At 28.2% G+C, this 22,964-nt stretch overlaps 1 protein-coding gene and 1 long non-coding RNA gene across 2 annotated transcripts; both read left to right on the top strand.

The window, feature by feature from the left end:
* Positions 1–1,943: 1,943 nt before the first annotated feature.
* Positions 1,944–2,444, top strand: LOC124419918. The gene is made up of 2 exons (XR_006940914.1): positions 1,944–1,976; positions 2,157–2,444. It is a non-coding gene; the product is annotated as an uncharacterized LOC124419918 (long non-coding RNA).
* Positions 2,445–3,410: 966 nt separating this feature from the next.
* Positions 3,411–20,326, top strand: LOC124420227. Its single transcript, XM_046952445.1, has 3 exons — positions 3,411–3,459; positions 18,784–19,124; positions 20,003–20,326. The coding sequence occupies exons 1-3, from the start codon at positions 3,411–3,413 to the stop codon at positions 20,324–20,326; spliced, it is 714 nt and encodes a 237-aa protein (XP_046808401.1).
* Positions 20,327–22,964: the final 2,638 nt, after the last annotated feature.

Raw genomic sequence — 22,964 nt, 5'->3', positions numbered from 1 at the left:
TCCGAGGTCTGCAAAAATATTTCTTCAAACAAAACTTATATAAAGTCGAAGTATTATTTAAAAACAGTATTGTGGCCGAACGTGGTTGAGGAGGAGGAAAATGCAGATAATATCAGCGAAATATTTGTCGAAGATTTAAGTAACATTATTTAAAACCTTTTTAATAAGGCATTTTGTACAAGGGTCATATACCCATATAATTTAAACATTTTAAAATTATAAATGTTAATTTTATAAACTATACTGACATTTTTATATGAATTGTTTTCTTTTGTTTTGTAACTATATTTCATTTAACCATAATATTTAATTATCAAATAAAGAATATTATAAAGTAAAAGTTTTATAAACGAGTATTCTTACTAAAAACGGTAGTGCATTTTTACCCTTTTTAAACTCAAAAAATACGCTTTTTTACCCGTTTTTTAATTTTATGTGCGCGTTTTAATATACAATCGCTGGCAACACTGCTCACAGCACATGAATTCGAAATGTGACAAAAAAAATAATGTTTTTTAGATTTATTAAAAAAACATTTTGTTACCTAATATTGTTTCCAAACTTGTTTCCAGCTATAGTCAAAAAAGTTCGATTTTTTAATAGCCGTTTCAAATATCCAATTTCAGTTTTTTTGAAATTTTGTTAAACAAATTTTAAAATTTTTTGACCATAGCTGAGAACAAAATGTTTTTTAGAATATATCCAAAAAAAATAAATTTGTTTGTCACATTTCAAAGTCATGTGCTGTAAAACACTTAATGGTCTGGCGAATTTGCAATAACTTTTAAATGTTCAAGCAAAATTTCTAGCAAAAACTTAAAAAAAATATATTTTCCCCTTGTAAGTGCACTTGGAAACTTCAGAGCTTAGGTGGCACCTGCTAGCCTTATCCTATCAGCATAATTTTTTACATGACATAGTTTTACAACTCAAAGAACAATTCTAGATGGCCTGCTTGTCAATATTTCTTTCCTTCATACAAGCGTGAATTACTCTAATATATATGTTTAATTTGTATTCACTAAAAATGATATGTTAAGAGCATATTCAAAAGATTAAAAATGTTTTCAAATCAGCTAAATTAGAACTCTTAATGAGTTCTCCATTTGCAGTTGGACGACGCAAAATATTCTTTGTGTTTGAGCTTTTATTTAAAAAATTGCAAAAACAAAACCTTAACCAGTTATGCTAGGAGAAAAAAAACCCTACTCTTATGATTTTTCTATTTTTTCAGCTTTATTAAAAAAATACAAAAATAATATAAGAATAAAATTATAAATTTAGGATTAAAAACAACAATTGAAAGGAGACGTCATCCGACGAAAAAAAAAATATTTTTGTACTAATTTCATTACAACATATCTTGGCTGTCCCTAAAATATATTTTAAAATATTTAAATTTTTTATAAAATGTTCATATTACTGAATTTTAACTTTTATTTATCTCGAATTGACCATTGTTATACTTTTTTTAAATTTAAAACTATAAAATTTCAAAAATCCCTACAAAAGTAAAAAAATCATTCCCTTTATCTCCACATGTGAAATTTTTGAAAAAATCTCTACAAAAAGAAACAAATCTATACACTTGGCATCACTGCTCCTAACTAATGAAAGCTTCGTAAAAGACATATTTTTTGTTTGTTTAGCAACAATATTATTAAAGTTTTATTTCAAAGCAATTTAAGACCAAAATAAACAAACAAAATATAATAGAAGGATTCAAGTTAATTAAAGTTAAATTCGGAGATAATAAATAAATTTTGTGGTAAAAACGATTTTAATGTGTTTATAAAAGAACATTAACATTTTAAGGAGATTTTACTATATTTGTTTTGTTTCTTTGTTACGAATGTGTATAAAATTCAAGATAATTTAAATTTAAATATTTTATCAAATATTTCTGTAATAACTTTTTACAACTTTTGTTTTCCAATATGTCAGCAACAACGAGTTCGTTCTGGATATAAAATTAGGTAAGTAGAAAGTGCTACAATTTTGTTTAAAACGCATTATATTTTGATTTTTTTAAAACTCAATTAAATCTAATCCGTAATGAATTTGTAAATCTTTAAAACATACAAACACACATTCATTATTACATAGATATACAAATAACAGAAATATGTATTTAATAATTTTCTTAATATTTGTAGGTGATTCTGGTTATCCTTTAAGGCCATGGGTAATGACAGCATATAGTTCAAGTGTTATCGAAGACGAAATAAGATATAATAAAATTCATGCTAAAACCAGAAACTGCGTAGAACGAATTAATGAAGTCTTCATTTGGTAGTGATGAAATAAACGATGAACCACTACGTGTAGCATCTAGAGTACGAGACAGATTAAAAGAAAGGTTTTCACGCAATCGTCAACTTTAACATATTTCAAAAAAAGTAGCCTATAGTACATACATAAATAAAACGATAACTAACCAAAAATTCAAATCGACATTATTGTTTAATCTGATGTATTACATCAAAACAAAAGTAGTTTTTTTTGCTTCTCAAGTGAAATTGTAAATACCCCAACAAAAACTCGTTAATGACATTCAGTTGTAAATACTTGCCTATTAGCATACTATTCAATGACTATTTCATATTGTCCTGATTACATATAAGTAGTCTAGTAACGTCTTATTAATAATGTGTTTTATAAATACTTTCCAATTCATTAGTTATCTTCTTCGTGAAGCTATAGAAGCTGTATATGTTTTTACTTACTATTTACACTGACTACTTTTTCTAATTACTTGTAAGTTGTTGTGGTATGTACCTGCTTCCAATGACATCACCATGTTAAAATAATGACTCAAAATGCTATTAAGTAAATTTTAGCCTTTTAACTCCTTATATGATAATTAAACTTTTTGCTTAGGGCTTTTTACATCGTAGGTGACGATACATACCGATTGTTTTAATTTCTTACATTATGAGTATTTTTTATTAGTAATCCGTAATTTTTAAATAAAAAGAATTAATATAATTTTATAATGAACATTTTTAAATATCGTACGTGACATTTTCGGGTCCGTTCGTATGGCAACGAGTTGTAAAAATAAACTGATTTCAAAAATTTTCAACAGTCTTCGTCTTTGGTGCTACAAAAGATCACATACCAAATTTTGTTGAATTATCTTCAAAAAGTGCAGAAGTTATAAGGATTTTATTTTTTCAGTCGTGGTTTGCGTTCTCATGGAATTGTCCATAATATATATGTTGGTGAGAAATATACAAACCATTAACAATATTCTAATTATAATGTATATTTCAGATTCAAAAGAAGCCTTATCGTTTATGTTACTACCTTACATAAATCCAACATCTAGATTTCAAATTCTGTGTCGATTTAGCTATGTCCGTCTACCTGTCTGCCTAAATCACGCTCACGTTTAAACTAAGCAAAGGATGTCAGTTAAATTCACCGAAGATATTCACTATCATCCTTTGCAGTTTCGTATTAAAAAGTGATCAAAATCGGTTTACACCGGGAAAAGTTATGAATCAAAATTTAAACAACCACGAAAAAATAATTTTTTTACACATTCTGATATAATTTTCTGGATAATTCCATGAAAATCACCATACATTCTTTTCTACAAAAGAGCTTGATTCCTACGGAAAAGTACATATTCCCGGAAAATGGGGTTTTTATTAATAACTTCTGTCACAATGTCGATATCTTCATAAAATTTTACAAATTAAAATCTTATGTCAATAGAATTCATTCAGAGAAAAGATTTTCTGAATCGGTCTATAATTGGACATAGCTTCCATACAAGGTCGCCTCCCGAAAATCTCTTAAACGCACATAATTCATTACTAAATTAAGGAATCCATAAACAAATTTGGAACAAATATTGCTCTCACATACAGAAATATAACAATGAATTTTTATTCCGATCAGTTCGTAATTGGTCATAGCTCCCATACAAGGTCTCCTCCAGAAAATCATTTAGATTAACAATATAAATTTTTTTATTTATATGCTGAAATAAACAATTTTACATAGAAGGATATAAAAAGGATAAAATGAGAAAGCATATCACAAATTTATTTAATTGGGAATTTCACGAAAACCATCGAAATCAGATGTTCCAAAAATTGCAAGCATGTTTGGATATTCACACAAAAAATTGTTTTTCACAGGCTTTTCCATAAAGGTACTTTAAGCTATTTCGTGAATTGTTGCTTTGGTTAATAAAGCTAAATAAGTTTTTATGAAAGCAGCATTTTTAAACCTGGATTTGCTATTATCATAGGTGTGTATGAAGAAGATAGACGTGCCGTTAGTCGATATTGTAAATTATATTTATTATAATCTTTGTGCCCAAAGACTTTAACCTACGAATTTAATACACATTATCATGCTTTTCAAGTTGTATGTATAAAAGGATAATTATTTTGCTATTGACTTTCATTCATTAGAGTCCAATTTTATTGGATACACTTGTGTAAAAGAAAATATTTTATTTTTAAACTAATTTGGTAATGCTTTTATTACTTTTAAAAATTGCACTATTTTAACAAAAACGGTTAACAATGATAATTTAGAAGCCGGTGTGCGAATAACACCGAGTCGAAAACCTTTGCTCGTTTGTCCAACACACTTTCTTAAGGAGTTGGGAGTTATTTCACTTTTGTTAGAATTTCTTTTATTGAGGGTTATTTCTAAATTTTTTCACTGTGCTTTTTTTCACAGTGTTTCTTTATGTCTTGAAGAGGTTACTTTGAGATTTCAAGTGGGCAAGGAGCCACGCTCACATACAAAATAAGTATTAACAGTTGCATATCTCATAAACTGCAATAGCCAGAGTTCTAAAATTTTTTATGGACAAATTAGACATATATACAAGAAAATTTTTAGACAAAATGGGAATGGAATGGCTATAGTGCTTATGACGCGTTCAAATTCCCCATATTAAGAAAATATTAAATCAGTATATATGAGGAAATATATCTGTTAGAGTCCTAAGCTAGTATCTTAAAATTTTACATGAAGAACTTTGGTATTGATGTGAACGTCTCTTCGTATACCCGGAATTCTATTAAATTATTTAAATATTTCATAGGTTACATTAAAATCTTAATCAACGTTTGGAAAAATTTTATATTGTATAGTTAGTAGCTTTTAAAATATACTAAAATATAACTGTTTTTATGGAACTTTAGCATAGTTCAAAACATATATTAAAGATTTTAAGTCCTCCTATTTAATTGAGGTATGGGTTTTTATGCTAAATGTTTCTCGCAAACGTTAAATTCCCACTTTATGTCTATCTCAGGCTGCGGTAGCTTTGATTTGAAATTAAATACCTAGTTACACAAAACTTCTAAAGAACATATATATAAATATTTTATTAACTACTACACCTATATTATGGACATCTAAGAGCTTTTTACTAATTCATGCGTCTAAGCTTTAAAAATGTTTAGTTGTGACATGTAGGCAGGACGTTTAATTTATGTTATAGTATGAATCAAAATGTCTTCTGCCATATTACAGAAATCGCATTATTCTGCATCAGTCGAATAAATATCATTTGAATTTTCTACCGTTTTCTACATATTACGCCCGTTGTACGATGTTTTACAGTTAGGGACGCCAATACCGAAAATCCCGAGATTTTTGGGGATTAATATATACCGTATTACTTAAAAAAATACCGAGATTTTTCGGGATTATATATGAAATACCCTGTTAAAGTTATAAACAGGGAAACCGAAAACATGCTTTAAAAAAAAGTATTTTAAGCGCTTTAAATATGCCGTAAAAAACTCAATATATACTTTTAAAATTTAAAAAATATGCTCTAAAAATAAAATTTTTCATTATTTTTTAACATTGAAAAGCTCAAAAAGACAGGAATTGTAATGAAATAATAAATGTTTAGTGCCATATTTCATCCTACAAGATTTTTTATAATTGATTCATCTCATAGTTTGAAGAACTAGTTTAATAGAATTCCGTTTTACGTTCAGATAACCAATAAATAACCATTTGGACCCCCAAAAACATATTTCAAACGACAAAGTTTGACACATTTCTACCAATTGTATTCATATCTTCTAAACTATCATTTTAATCGGTGTTGTCATAAATTCCAATAATACGTTTTTTAAACTATAAAAATGGATTGGTCTCATGAAATCAAAAGTAATAGGTTTTATTTCTGGTTTAAAATGTAATGCTTTATTGAACAAAAAACTATAACATTGTAAAATATGCTGAAAAATTAAAAAAAAAAATAGAATTTTATTTTTTTAAATAAAGTTTTGAAAAAAGCCGAAAACATCAAAATATGCACTAAAAGAGTAAATATGCTCTAAAAACTCGAAAATATGCCTTAAATATGCTAAAAAAGTCAAATCATGCAAAATTATGCTCTTATGGGTAAAATATGCAAAAAAATAGCTCTAAAAAATCGATGCCAAAATTCTTAAATTGGTCTGAAACGTATAAATATCTTTTCCATGAGTCCATACGACGCACCACAAAAAACATGCATTTGCATATTTTGGTTTCCCTGGTTATAAACAACATTCAGGAAAATAAATAAGTACAACATGTTAAAATTAATTTTATTTAGGAAATGTTTTAAATTAATATGAATTTGTAACATTAATAAAAAAGAATGATTTTTGAAAATCACAAACTAAAGGTGCCAACAAAAGTTCGGCGTGGTATTATTTTTTAACAGATGACTGTAGACTAGACAATAGAATATACTATAGACTAGACTAACATTTATTTTAAAGTAAATTTAAAATCATACTATAACTAATATTTGTGTGTTTTCTGATTTATTATATACTAAATTAAAATGCATGATAATTAAAAAATATTTACTTAGTTAATAAATTATGCAATTTTCTTAAAGATTTATTATAATTTCATTTGATGACAAATTTTAGAATAAAACATAAATGAGCTTTTTATTTCTTATTTGCCATAATTTAATATATACTTTATTCTTAAAAAATAATTCTTATTCTAATGCCTTGGGATAAACAATATTTTTAAGATGAATATTAAAGATCTTCGTGCACAATTTTAAGAATTTAGTTCTATTAGTTTTCCAGATAAACTTTTCAATTCAATTAATATGGGAGGTGCCGCTCCTCTCATTGATAATCCGCCAATTTGTTACTCAAAATGACTTCATGGATGGTAAATTTCTTCGTGCAAAATTTAAGATTTTAACTGCAATAGTTTCCAAAATAAACTCGGTCACGAGAAATTTCAAATTTTGCGTTCATCCTACAATTATTTTAAACTTGGGCTCGTTATATTGAAAAACTCAGCCATAAGGTGGTTTGTATCCAGTATTTATAAGAGCGTTAAGGTATACGCGAGGGAAAGTCGGGTAAGCACATTTGTAACCAGTTATTTTTTTAATCTCGTCGAACAAGAATAATTAGTTATTCATCCCAAAAGTAAATAGTTCCACATTGCTTCAATATTACTTGCCTACTTACCGGGTAAGTAAAGTTTTTCCTGGGATAGTGTAACTTTATATAAGACGGGGATTCCACAATGAAAAAATTGAAAAATAATTGCCCTGAAGGACAATCATGCATAGCGCATGGATTGCATTAGGCATTGGCAGATTGTACAAGTCAAAAGACTTCCCAGGCGAAAATGAATTAGCATCTTCAGATGAAGAATCTGACTCTTTTGGAATTTTAAAAGAAGATACCAAAAGCGATCATACCAAAGAATTCAATATAAAAACGTTTATTTAGAAAGTCGCCCACTAAGAATGACATTTTAAATATGTAAAAAAATGAAAGGAAAAAAACTTAAATTAATGTTGGATTGCCAAACTAAGTGGAACTCTTTATTTGTGTTAAAGATTTATGGAATTGGAAATTCCAATTAAAACGTTGCTTAATCAAATTGTTCTGATTTTAAATCAGTTAAAGTTACAGTTGATATGAATTTATGTAAAGCCAACGCTGCTCTATACTTTATGCTTAAGGAAATATCGAAAAGTGATTGCAAGTTAAGTGATGAACTAATAAAATCTCTTCTTAAAAAAATAAAGGAAAGAAGGACTATCTTAATTTTTTTAAAAATACAAAATTGAATTCTGAATTTGACAACAGCACAGATTTGTTTGTTATTAAAAATGAATTGAAATGGTTAATTGGAAATTTTTTAACAGATGAACAATCCAATAATTTATCTACCAATGATTCCGATTTATCTTTTATGTTTACTATTGATGTATTTATGGATACAAATACATCAATAGTAAACAAAATGAATATCCACTCCCGTTTATCATACCTATATACAGTCAGTTTGATGTTTAAGGGCACTTCACACTATCAGACTTAAAGTCTAATAAAAAGTAAAATGGAATTCCATCCGTATAACAAAAAAGATAATAAAAGAAAACAGCTGTTTTACTTTTTTGTATGTGTTTACAGAAAAATATATCCCTGATCTAATGCGACCTGCTTGTTTTTAAAAAAAAATAAAGACTGTTAAATTTTCTATTCATAATCTCTCTCAATGTGTGATGGTTCCATTACATATTGCGTTTATCCGTACTCTTCTACACAAAATTTTGATAGATCATATTACTTGTGTGATCGGTTTTAGAAGTATTATAATTATGTAAAGTTTCTTGTACTTCTTGCGCAGTATGCGTTCTCTGCAACTCTATAATTGCTACAGTGTAAATAATAATTTTATTGTTGTTGCAAAACTGTGCATTCACACGCAAGATACTGCGGTTGAGGCGTTTTGTTCCATTTATTGTTTCATATTCAACTGAGACTGGGAACATAATGTTCTAAGAGGTAATTGGGTTCATATCAAGGCTAGTGAAAATTTGTTCTGTTAAAAATTTAAAGCGGTTTGAGTCCCAAAATGCAAAGAGTGTTAATTCATTTGTATCTAATCCTTCACATTATTTTCAAGCATATATGCCGTATTTTTTTTTACTTTCGGCCTATTACGCTTCTTATTTTGTTCCAAATTTCAAAATCTTCAATATATTTGACTTTTAAATGTCTCTGTTAAATTGTTAAATAATTTCCTTGCAGAACGATTTCGCTCGCAAATGTTACACCGCGTATTATATTCATCTGTGTGGTTCATTTGTGAAAATTAAGGTTGCTTTCGCCGACGTGTTCGTCATCATTGCTCGCAGGATTTTCACTTGATTAAAAGTTCAATAGTCCATTATTCTTTATCGGTTTATTGATGGAAATTATTCAGTTTTTCGTGTTTTGAAATTTCGTACGTTTAAATATGCAAGACGTCAGGCACTTTTTTTAATTATATTTTTATTATTATTTAAAGTAGTTTGCTAAACAAAATTAAGTAAATTAAACATTTCAGAAAAACACTTAAACGTCGGTAACTCACCTCTAATCACTAGTATTATGATAAAATTTGGCATAAATAAGTTTTATATGAATTAAAATCACATACTAGAATTTTATGACGATAGGTCCATATTTGAACCTAGTTGTCATATAACTCCACTTTTTTATTTTTATCTATAAATTGCTTAAACATGTCGATTGCTCGATATGTCACGCACGATATTTAAAAATGTTCATTATAAAATTATATTATTTCGTTTGACTATTTCAATTAATATATTATTTCAATTTTTAAATGATTTATTATACCCTACACCACTATAGTGGGGAGGGTATTATAAATTTGTACTGATGCTTGTAACATACAAAAATATTGGTCCAATACCCACCTTAAAGTATACCGATCGATTCAGAATCATATTTTGAGTCGATTAAGACATGTCCGTCCGTCCGTCTGTCCGGCTGGCTGGCTGTCCATGTAAACCTTGTGCGCAAGGTACAGGCCGCAATTTTCAAGATAATTTGATGAAATTTAGACCAAGCATGTTTTTTGGCACAGGGACGAAAATGGTTGAAATCGGTCCATTATTTCACCTAGCCCCCATACAACCGTACCTCCCGATTTGAACTTTTTATGCCATAATTACGTCAAATATTCTGCTATCTCTTTAAAAATTGCCACAAATAAGTTTTATATAAGTATAAATGACGCTGCAGACTTTCGTAAGGATCGGCCTATATTTGACCCTAGCCCCCATACAAACCCCCCTTCAAAAAATGACTTAAACTTCTAAAATTGACTGTAACCATTTGTATCGCAATGAAACTCAACAAAACTAACTGTTATTTAGAAATATATCCTTTTCCCAAATTAACCGAGGATCGGCCCATATTTGACCTATATAAAGCCTCATTTAGAAATTTTAGTTTTTTATCAATAAATTGCTTAAATATTTTGGAATTATTGGTAATATTCAACATAAAACTTTCTTTATAAAAAATAAAAATTTTATAAAAAGTAAAAATTTTAAAAATATACTCATGGTGTAGGGTATTATATGGTCGGCCATGCCCGCCTATACTTTCCTACTTGTTTTTAAAATAGTTTTAATAATAACACAATAAGTTTTAATTATAAGTATTATAGGCACTTTACACAACAATCAAAGCTCTAAAAGAATTTATTCACTAATTCTTTTTTTGAAGAAATTAAGTAATATTTAAGAAAATTATCAATTCTTCAAACTCACTCGTTCCCTCTGATTTAATTCCTACAATTAACTTTTAAAGCTTTCGATGCAGTTGAATTAATTCTTCAATGAATTAATTCCCATATAATGTTAAATTCCTTATGAATGAATTAATTTTGTTTGCATCTGTTACAAAATGAATTAAAATAAATATAAAATCTTTCTATTGATTTTTAAATTTCCTCTGAATGATAAAAATTTTGTTTTAATTCAATCTATTACAAATCGAATTTAAAAATTTTCAACCATATAGTAGTATATAGGCGAAACTAATTGTCAAGGACCTAAGTCCCCTGTCAAAGACCTAACTGGTGAGAATGTATTAGTAAAAGCACAAAAATAAAAACAGTTGTTCAAATGGTACTAAATTAAAAATGTATTTTTTGGACGTTATTCTTTGTGTGTTATCAATGAAATTTTATATGGCAGTGAATGAAAATATTAGTTATTTATTTTTTTGAAAAGATATTTTATCTCAAAACAAACACGTCTTTTTGTTATTTTTTTCTGCACTAATGCAAAATGAAAAAAGTATGTAAAATACTTTTTTAATTTTCAATACTAAAATGTACAACTTTCCATTTCTCAATTTTAATTAAAATAAAATGTCAAATAATAAAAAATATTTTTTTTTTCGTTTGTAAAATTTAAATTATTAACATTAAGTTTAAGTGATAAGAAAAACTAATAAGTGGTAATATCCTCGCAATTTTGCAAAGAAAATTTGAAGTTTAGTGAGTGCGTTTTATTCTCACAAGTTTGTTTTATTCTCTCAGAGCTCGTCGGTGTGAAGAGATTAAAATTTTTTGTTTTAAAACCGCTTGAGTTTCGCCTATATGTACAACTATATGTTTTCAACCATTCAATTTGAAATAGATTAAATAAAAGTTTTGTTTCATAATTCAAAAGCATACTGTTTATTAAATTTTTTCATTCAATTTGTAATAGAAGGAACTAAAAGAATAAAATCTCTTAGGAATTAATTCAATGGAATATAAAGCCAAGGAATTCATTCAGCCTAATAATTAAAACAATGATTTTAAAGAATAGACATTCAAAAATTTAAAGCTGAATTAAAAATATAAGGGAATTAATTCCAAATAGAATTCAATCTTTCCAAGCTTTGGTCTTAATACTAATAAAAAAATTTTAAAATGTGTTGTACTGTAAATTGAAAAACGTTTTCAATAATGTGTTATGAAAAGTATTGAGTATTTGAAATTTTTAAAAAGAAATATATTTTATACAGCTCATTTCATTTTGAAATAAGTCTCTCTCTTTTTTTACCGTATTAACGTTCTGACATTTACTTGTATTTTAAGAAATCGTGCAACCATATGTTTTAAAATTATAATATATACACTTTTAGTTTAGTGGACTATAGTCAAGTCTATAGTCTCGACTTTAGTCTACTTGTTCTAGTATTAAGTAATCAACAGCCTCAACTATAGTTTATAGTGCTCTAGTATATTTTAGATTCACTCGTAGACTACTACCTCAATTGTTTTTGGCAGATAGCGAAATTAGCAATCTTAAATAAAAAGTCGCAACTTCAGAGATTAAAATCACCACACTACAAAACAAGGTGATATTTTGACTACAAAACAAAAAAAGATTTAACAAAGAAAATATCTCGGAAGCAATAAGTATGCCACATTGTTATTATATTATTTGATGAAATGCTTTCGACCGGAAAAATGATATTATATTAGAATCTCAACAAATGGTTCATGTTATTATGGTACGTTGCTTAAGATGTTGCTAAAAGCAGCCAATTTTTTACAACTTTAAATTTAAATGGAACAAGTAAGAATGCTATATTCGGCTGTGCCGAATCTTATATACTTTTCACCATAGTGTATTTTAAACATATTAGTTTTATACATTTTTTCCCGACACCAAAAGCAAAACAAAATCAACAACAACGCTTAACGAAATAAAAAACAAAATACACAAGGCATCTAAACCAACAGACATCTAAACATACATAACGAAAAATACAGAAAAACAAAATAAACAACGCAATAAAACCAACCTTCATCTTAATACACGAACAGAATTCACAAAAACAAAATCCACAACTCAAAGACGGCAACAGTATCCAAACATTCAAAACAAAATACACAGCTGAATAAAACCAATTACATCTACACACACGTGTACATCTTTTCCTAATATACAGTGTTGTTGTTGCTTAGTTTTCAGAGGTTGTCTCGGATTTTTGCTCTTAACTCCGTTATTTACCGACCGATTTTACTGATTTTTAATAGCGATTTTCTCGAAAGTATGTCTAACAGAATGACAGAGAGACGGACAGGGCTTAATCGACTACGCTATCTATAAAGATCCAGAATATATATATTTTATAGGGTCAGAAAATTATATTATAGAAATTACAAACGGAATGACAAACTTATATATACCCTTCTCACGAAGGTGAAGGGTATAAATCAAGGCGAATTCATATAAGGTGGTGTTAATCAATCAGCTGATAATTTTTTTCCTTATTCGCCTGGTTTTCCTAGCTGTCAAAGTTTGTTATTGTTCACATTTTTATATTTAAAAATGTCCGTTAAACAGAGAAAAACTTTGTTAATATTTTGAATTATTTATGTAATAAATCTGAAAATACCAAGCATCTCGTAATAATAATCATTTTATTTAAATAATGGCATAATTGGTATGTATACAAATATGTTATTTAAGAAAAATATTTTTTCTATTAAAGGTTTACATATTACACAATATTGTTTTATATTTTGTATTAAAATTGTGTAGATATCGTGATTAATTAAAAAAATCTCTTCTGGAACACTTAATATTAAGAAACTCATATGAAGTATTTATTCGGCTGGCGGCAACTGACTTTTAGTTTATGGCTTAATTTTTAAATCTATTAAATGTTAACAAATTAAACAATATTGTTTTATATATACACTATGTAGATAAAGAGATTAACTATAAAAAGTCTGTTCCGGAACGCTTTATATAACAAAACCCATATGAGGTATTTACCCGTCCGGCGGCTGCTACATTATGGCCAAATATTGAAAATTACTCCGCCGGAGTAGAATTATCCATTCGCAACAAATATTCATTTATTCGTAATATAATATTTTCATGAATATGTACTTTTTTATGTTAATTTTTCACAAAAAATGAAGTTTTACTTAACTTAAGGCACTTACTTAAATTTAGCAAATTAAGCTGCCGGAATAGAATTTTTCGATGGAAACAAACATTATTCAATTCAGTTTATACTTTCCTCACAAATTTTAATATCTTTATTTTTTAATATAATATAAACATTTTACAAAAATTTTTAATCAAATGAATTCGCCGTACTTATGGTTTTTGACATTTACGAAAACCAAAAGCAAAAACAAAATACATGGAAAATGTTGTTGTTGCAGAACTGCCACCACCTTATCTGAATTCGCCTTGGTATAAATATAAGGGAATTAATTCTAAATATAATTCATTCTTTCCAAGCTTTGGTCTTAATACTTATAAAAATTTTTAAAAATGTGTTGTACTCTAAATTGAAAAACGTTTTCAATAATGTGTTATAAAAAGTATTGAATATTTGAAATATTTAAAAAGGAATATATTTTATACAGTTCATTTCATTATGAAATATGTAAGTTGGTTTTGATGTTTTAAAATAAAAAATACAAAAGTTAAATTGAAATCATGGTAAATATATCGAAGTAGTATCATTTTCTCTTTTTGTTACCGTATTAACGTTCTGACATTTACCGGTAATTTAAGAACTCGTGCAACCATATCTTTTAAAATTATTATATATACATTTTTAGTTTAGTAGACTATAGTCTATAGTCTCGACTTTAGTCTATTTGTTCTAGTATTAAGTAATCAACAGCCTCAACTATAGTTTATAGTGCTCTAGTATATTTTAGATTCACTCGTAGACAACTACCCTCAATTTTTTTTTTTTTGGCAGATAGCGAAATTAGCAATCTTAAATAAAAAGTCCAAACTTCAGAGCTTAAAATCACCACACTACAAAACAAAGTGATATGTTGACTCCAGAACAACCAAGATGTAACAAATAAGATATCTTGGAAGCAATAAGTAGGCCCACGTTATTATATTGTTTGATGAAGTGCCGGGAAGAGTGTGCTTTTGACCGGAAAAATTATATTATATTAGAACCTCAACGAATGGTTCAAGTTATTATGGTACGTGGCTTAAGATGTTGCTAAAAGCAGCCAATTTTTAACAACTTCAACTTTAAATGGAAAAAGAGGTGTTATTATATCTGAACGTTTTAAAAATAGTTTGCCAGAAGATCAGCAAATATGGAAGTCCATGGACATTCCTTCCTATGGTAATAATATAGCACTAGTTAAATTGCTGTGAAATCATTTTGTCGACCCCTGGTTGACTGTATGTTTTGTTGAATGTAAAAGGAACAAATAGGTTAAAATTTTTGACCATGTTTATAGATTATGTTGTTAATTTTAAAAATATTTGTCTAGTTATACCTAGGCAGAATTTGAAAACTTTTTGGAAGATCAGAATAATTTCAATAACATTGAAATGGATGGGTTAGAAAAATTTGTGGTGTATTTAATTTCGAAAATGCGTTTAAAAGAATATTGTTTCCAAACATTCGATAAAAGGGATTAGAATTATACGTATGTGAACTTAATATCTGATGGTGGTATTTTAAAGCCAGATAATAAAAGAATTCACTTTTTAAATAGAAATTTAAAAAAAATTGTAAAAACGACCACGCAAATAAAAACATGACAAAATTACAACATAATAAAATTGTTTACAAAATTCGTTTTATTTTTTATCAAATTGGGATTCGATAAAAAGTCAAACATTTAAATCTACTTTCGTTCATATAAATTTGTATTCAAAACATTACTTTTTGTGGCTTAATTCTTTCATTACATAATAATAATTCTCAATAATTATTTTCCTTTTAAAGTGGCAACGCCTTTTTTATTATACCATTCACCTTCGTGAGAAGGGTATACATAAGTTTGTCATTCCATTTTGTAATTTTTATAATATTATTTTCCGACCCTATATAGTATATATATTGTGGGTCCTTATAGATAGCGGAGTCGATTAAGCCGTACGTCTGTCTGTATGTTTGTTGAAATCAGTTTTTAGAGGACCACAGATATCGGCGAGATCTGAAACTTTAATAATTCTGTTAGACATGCTTTCGGGAAGATAGCTATTTAAAATCAGCAAAATTTCATAAATAACGGAGATATATGCAAAAATCGGAGACAACCTCTTAATATTTCATCAAAAATTTAGATTTTTTATGCATGCTCAAACAGAAATTGCAAGGCAGAACGAGAGCAGCAGAACATGAAATTAAGTCTGTGCAGCCTGGCTTAAGTTAGAATCCATAAAAGGAAACCTTTTGTTACTTTTTTTTAAAAGATACTTTTAGGATTTTTTGGTACTGACTGTTTTTTTAACACACCGTGGTGAAGGGTATATTCGGCACAACCGAATATACATTGAAAATAATCCATGCTCAACTTTACGAAAAAAACTTCTATTTTCGTAATATTTACAAAAATTTCGTGTATAATACGAAATATTATTTAATAAAACCCTTTTCGTAATATTTTTTTCTTAAATTTTAGCGAAATTAAACATAATGATATTAATTGTATTATGATTAAATAAAACTACAACAATTTCGTACTCTATTATTTAGGGAAAAACATAGTTGCATCACTAAAAACTTTCGTGTAGATTTTAATGAAATCTAGTTACGAAGTAGATTTCGTTTTGTATGGGAAAATCAACTAGATTTAGCTCGAAATCTCATAAGTACTAGATTTCGTGTATGTTTAAATGGGGTATAACTTATTTGTTTATAAAAAGCAAAATTTCAAAAATTATCGGTTACATTTCTCCACTTCACTATAGGTGTTACATTGTATAGTTACAAAAAAACAAAAGTATTACGACGCAATGTTATTTCTCGGATTTTTAATTGCTCAGTTACTGTACAAATTTTTTTCAATACAAAATGTTTTAATTTTTGTTTGTTTTTGGGATTGCAATAAGCTTTTAGCACGTTTGGAAGTTACCCGTGTGAAACTTCCAAACGTGCTAAAAGCTCGCCAGTAATATTGCGGAAGTATACGAATTCTTGTCATCAGTCGGGAAGAACTGATGCCGAGCTGGGGAACATCTAAGCGTAACGTGGAAGATACTCCTGGAAGACCCGCAGAAGAAACTTCTGGATGAGTCTTGGAAGTGACTTAGTATCATCTAGAAGTATTCCTATCTTATCTTCTAGAAGATGAGTTTTCTCTTCTTCTAGAAGATGAATTTTCCCATCTTCTTTTTGTATTCTCACAAAATCTATAAAAATAAATCTAAATAAAATGAAATTTTATAGTTTTTATTGAAATAATTGAAATTACAATAGTAGAAAAATAATTAATGTAACAACTAATCTAAAAAAGTCATATATGTATCAAAAATTTAGAATTATTACCTTATAATAAGATAATTTGCAGGAAATCTGTATTATTCTTCCTGTTGGCTGGTATACTTCCAAAAATTTAAATCGTTGAAATCTACAAAATTTTTGTACTTAGTTCTTCATAAATTTTGTGATCAATTCATCAAATGTTAAGAGTTATATTTTGGAACCCATTAATCATTCAATTAAATAAACAAAAATAATGTTAATAATTAATATTGAATACAATACATACTTTTGTATTTATTGGAATTACCTGTTATACTTTGGGAAGCAATAAAATTAGGATGATCAATATATTTCCCATCAAAGTTTAAAGTCAGATCGATTTTTTACATTTTCTGCAAATAATCGAAATTTTAAATCGAATCGAAGACATATATAACTTACCAGTTCCTTTTTTAAATACATTAAATTAAATTTTAATGTATTTTTTACGATAATGAAATACAATACAAAGTAGAAATCAATGTGTTTAGTTTTTGTAAAATGTGTGCGCTCATCTCACAATTATACACAAGTGACTACAATCTACACTTCCAGATGAATAAAATACAACATTAATGTGAACATTTTTTAAACTGTCTTTCAGAAGTGACATAAACGTACAAACCAGGAAGATACAAATATAGAAACAATGTATTTTGTTATTGTAAAATGTGTGTTCTCACCTTACAGATGAAAAAAATCAACAGTCATGTTTTTTTGTTTAAGCAAAATGGATGCATCTGAAGACAACCCAGTAATGGAAGATTTGGAAGAAGTGGCTACGACATAGAGGAGGAGGAAGACTTTGATGATCACAGTGAACTGAAATGGATATTATGATATTGATATTCTTCATGAGAATACATTGGATTATGTATGTGGATACATAATCAGTGTTTACGCCGCAATGATAATGGACATAATTATGTCCATTAGTATTACACCGTGTAAACGTTGCTCGTAGTCAACCGTACATTTATAATTTATAAACAAAACAACCACCAAAAGTGAAACATTGAATTGAATAAAAGGAATTTTGTATTTGAAAAGCCACAAGTTGTTATTTTATTGCCAAACGGGTGTCCTTATTACTGAGTAAATCAGTGGTCTGGTGATAAGTGTTTTGGAACAAAAGGTGGTCTCGATATTCCGGAGAAAATTATGCGGCTGTTCTTTAAATACCGAGTATATTTTAGAGTCCGAAATTTAAATAAGATACTATACATCCAAAAAAGAAAGCAAAGCGAATTAAGATTTATATTGCATTTTTTTATTTTTTGAAAACCAAAACGTTTACACTAGCAAATTTCGAAACAAAAAGCCCGAAATACCCAAAGAAGTTAGGGAATTGATAATTAAACATAATCAAAATGGTTTGTCAGTTCGTAATATTGGTGCTTCAAATTATCCAAATCCGTTAAAAATAAACATAAATCGGGACAACTAAAGGGCCAAATAGACTACACAAGCGGCTTGACAAACATACCAATATTTTACGTTTGTGCAAGCCTGTTGTGTAGTGTATGAGGGTGTTTTCGTGTTTGTACAAATGATTTCATTTGTTTGTACAAAAATTAAAAAAATTTGATTTTTACACAAACATTTTGAATGTTTGTCAAGCCAAATTGTTTAATTAATAAAAAAATTTTATAATATAAACATTTAATTTTGTGATAAAAAATGGAAGAAAAAGAATTTTTAATAGAATTTATTGATGTTTACAAGTCTTTACCATCATTATGGAAAGTGAAATCCAAAGACTATAGCAATAGAATGATAAAAAATAGAGATTATAATGTTTTAGTTGAAAAACTAAAGGAAAAATATCCTGATGCTACTAAAGAAATGGCAGTAAAAAAGATAAACGTCATGCGTACATCATATCGTCGTGAATTAAAGAAACAAAGAGCAAGTCTAAAATCTGGTGCTGGCGCAGACGACGAATATGTGCCAACTCTTTGGTACTTTGATCATCTCTCGTTTCTTAATGATCAGGAAGAGTTCATTACAGGACGAACTACAATGGAAGATGAAATAGAAAGCGGGGTAAGAAAAAATAATCAACATTTAGGTTATTTAAAAATGTTATTTTGCCATGAAACTGCACCATTAGTATTAAAATAAGTAGAAAAAGTTTCTCTTATATATTTTGCATTATTTGTTGCATTTTTGGAAGTTGAAGCTTTTAGATTTTGAAGATTTGGGCCATTGTGCCAATCAGCATATTCCATCGCTCCCGTTTCTACTATTTCGGAGTCAAAACCACCTTCGAAGTAGGTTTGTTCATTTTCCCTTCTTAAAAAATTGTGCAAGTAACAACAAGCTAGAACAATTGATGTAGTTTTTTCAGGAGATAGATTTATAGTTTGTAAAAGTATTCTGAAACGGGATGCTAAAATACCGAAAGCATTTTCCACTAGTCTTCTTGCCCGCGAAAGTCGGTAATTGAAAATGATTTCTTCTTTTTTGAGCGTATTGTGGCTAAATGGCTTTAAAATGTTTTCGGATAAGGGGAAAGCATCATCTGCCACAAATACAAACGGCATTTTTTCATCACATCCTGGAAGAGGTTCTGGATTTGGAATTTTTAAATCATTATCCTTTAATTTTGTTTCGGCAAACACACCTCCATCCGATGCCCTCCCATTTGTTCCAACATCCACCATCAAAAATTTATAATTTGCATTGACAACTGCCATTAAGATAATTGAAAAAGACTTTTTATAATTGAAGTAGAACGATCCGCTTCCTGGTGGTTGACGAATGTTGACGTGTTTGCCGTCAATTGCTCCTATGCAATTCGGAAAGTTCCACAAGTAATAGAAATCGGACGCTTCTTTCTTCCACTCGTTTGGTGTTTGTGGCAACTGGAATAAATAATAAGTGTGTGTGAAAAACTAAATAATTTCTACAATTTTTTACAGGAATTTGACATTCCATCAAAAAGGAGAAAGACTTGTCCAGAAGACAATTTAATAAAGTTAGCGTGCGAGAAATTAAGCAATAGCAACTGTCAGCAAAAAGAAAATGACTCTTTGGCGAAATCGTGGAATGCTCAGTACCAAGAAATTAATGACAATCAAAAAATATTTGCAAGGAAAATAATTTCGGATGTTTTATTTCACGGTTGCCTAGGAAAGCTGGAGCTAAATGATACTATAAAAATCCAAAATATTTTAAATAAGAAAAGCGACAGTTTAAATACATCAGTACCCAGAAACGTAACAAAAATTTCCAACACCGTTTAGTAATGGGTCTTCTACAAGTAGTTTTAGAGCAGTAACACCTCGAAATAGTGGTTCTTCAATATATGGCAATAAAAAACCAACTCCAAAAAAAATGTAGTATATTTCATACAAAAGGAAACTGCTGATAACACAACAAATGACGGTTTTTTTGTAGAGGATGAAAGTTCACCAAATTGCTATGAAGAAAGCAGCATTCAAAACTACTTCTCAAGTTTCGAAGAAAGTGATGAATGAAATTTAATGTACACGCGTAATTGATGTCATATTCGTTTTTCGAAGTAGTTATTGTACTTTTTAAAAATAAAATAAATTATTTATGTTTGTAAACGAGAACTTCTGATTCTTTATCACTTTTTGTGTGGGATGTCATAATGTAAAAGTATATGTTTACCCACTATCATAAAATGTGTCGTAAACTTGTAATGGCAAATAAAATATTTGAAATCGACCTTCATAAAATTTACAAGGTTTGTAATCATATATTATAAGTAGCATTACAGGTCTACGACCAATATTTTTATGTGCTACCAACGGAAGGATGGTATTTAAGCCTTTACCTTTATATAATCTTTTAATTCGCTTATTATAGCTTCACACGTTTCGATTACAATTTCTGAAATCGTTTGAGGTGCAATTGCTGTTAAGAATTTTAAATCCTGGAAATTATTGCCGCTAGCCAAAAATCGTAGTGTTAATGCAAGTCGATGATGTGGTGGTATTGCATCTCGCTTTAACGTATCCTTTTTTGTAATGCGATGTATAATTTTCTCCAATAAGTTGTCAAATGTTGACTTGCTCATTCTAACATAATTTTTAAAATCATTCTCAGCGGTAAATTCCAATTCTTTTAGGAGTTTTGTTTGCCCTAATAGTGGTCGTTGTTTATACCACTCTTTGCTCCAAATTCTTTTTCTTCTTTTTTGTTGTTTTTTACGTTTCACAAGAGCAGCAAGCAAAATTGCCGCAGCACATTCGTCGTCTGAAGTCATCACAATCAAAAAAATAATGAAAAAATTTTATTTGTACAAACTTTGTTTGTTTAATGTGTATTCAAATGAAAAAAGTATGTTTGACAAACAGTTTGTGTAGTCTATTTGGCCCTTAATAAAGTTAAGTAGAAAAGTCATTTATTAATAATATAAAAATTATGATTTTGCGTACTAGAGTTGCATTCATAGTTGTATCTATGTAATAAAAAATGACGAATCTTTTTTATTTTTTATAGTCTCTGCTATTGGCTGTAGAAGCTGTAAGTACTCATCTAATTATTCAAAATTACTGTCTGGAAAAGTTTCAATATTTAACGTATGGTATAGATAAGACGTATGGTATAGTAAGCTATTTCCTTTTAGTTGATTGTATAAGAAGTTGTTTCAAGCGCAACGGTTTTAGTAGGGCTATCTTATTTATTTATTTTTTTTGCAGTTATTAGCGGTTTTCACTCTGTACTTAGTTGATAATATTATTTACATTAACGTGACAACAAAATGTATTTGTTTTAAATTTACATCTCTAGTACCAAAAAATAAACAGCTGATTATTGGCTGTAAAACAATAATCAGCTGTTTTATTTATGTGCTTATAATTTATATTTCATTTTTCATAAATTGTGTGACAGATATTAAAAAATAAAAATAAGTGAAAGTACAAATACTAAAATCAAAAGAAAACGTGGCAAAACAAATAATAAAATAATATATTGGAATTTTAGTTATCTGAAAATGTTATAAATGCCTAGGAATTAAAAAGAATTAAAATAGAAAAGATATAAAATAATATATTGGAATTTTAGTTATCTGAAAATGTTATAAATGCCTAGGAATTAAAAAGACGTTTGCGTACTTTGGATTTGGAAAAACAGGAGCGAATTGAGTAATTTGATCTAGAAATGCGATATAAATATGCTGCCCAAAATTGGGAATAATTTATTTTGATTTGCATATATGTTTTAGAATGTAATTTACTTAAATAATAAACTATAAATAGCTTGTCTTTAATATTCAAATTTTGTATTTGTTTTATAATTATCTTCTTCATCCTGCTGGTCATTTGTCTCATCGATTTTATTAAAAAGATTTGGCTCGTAGACTAATCGGATATCTAGTAAAATATTGTGTAAAATGCAGCGTACAACAATTCATTGATATGAGAAGAATTGATTTAGAAGAATTTATTCTTTTTTTAGCCCTTTAAACTATTGAATTTTTCATTCAAAAATTCCGAAGCAATATTCAATTCTTACTCTGAAATTACTGTGTCGCCTATTGAACTGTTTACTTTTTTTTAATCCTTTGATTTGTATTAATTTTACAGGGTGTAATTACGTTCATCGTTGGTGCAGTGAAAATTGTTTTTCCAATTCTTCATAAATTTCACACTTTAAAAATTTTATCATCATGGAAACCATAGAGAAACATAGAGAGGAAACTTGTCAAAATCTTTTTGAAAACATAAAGTAGGCTGTTCACACATATGGGCACTGTGCAAGAATTATAGAAACATAGATTGCGCATTCGAATTAATCAATTCAATTTGAGCTTAATTCACCAAAATCTTAATTCAGAAATATAAAGTTAAATCTTCCAATCCTTTTTTTAATTCTCAGGAATGAATTCAATAGCTTAATTCAAATGCTTTC

The sequence above is a fragment of the Lucilia cuprina genome, chromosome 5 (genome assembly GCF_022045245.1).
Source record: "Lucilia cuprina isolate Lc7/37 chromosome 5, ASM2204524v1, whole genome shotgun sequence".
Lineage (NCBI taxonomy): Eukaryota > Metazoa > Arthropoda > Insecta > Diptera > Calliphoridae > Lucilia > Lucilia cuprina.
The sequence above is the reverse complement of the archived record's forward strand: the minus strand, read 5'-3'. Positions and strand labels throughout refer to the sequence as shown.

Excerpts from the sequence above, each read along its gene's own strand:
- LOC124420227 (XM_046952445.1), top strand. The coding sequence starts at position 3,411 with ATGTCAGTTAAATTCACCGAAGATATTCACTATCATCCTTTGCAGTTT. Across the intron at positions 3,460-18,783 it reads CTATCATCCTTTGCAGTTTC|AATTTATTGATGTTTACAAG; the intron begins GTATTAAAAAGT and ends AATTTTTAATAG. Across the intron at positions 19,125-20,002 it reads AAGATGAAATAGAAAGCGGG|GAATTTGACATTCCATCAAA; the intron begins GTAAGAAAAAAT and ends AATTTTTTACAG.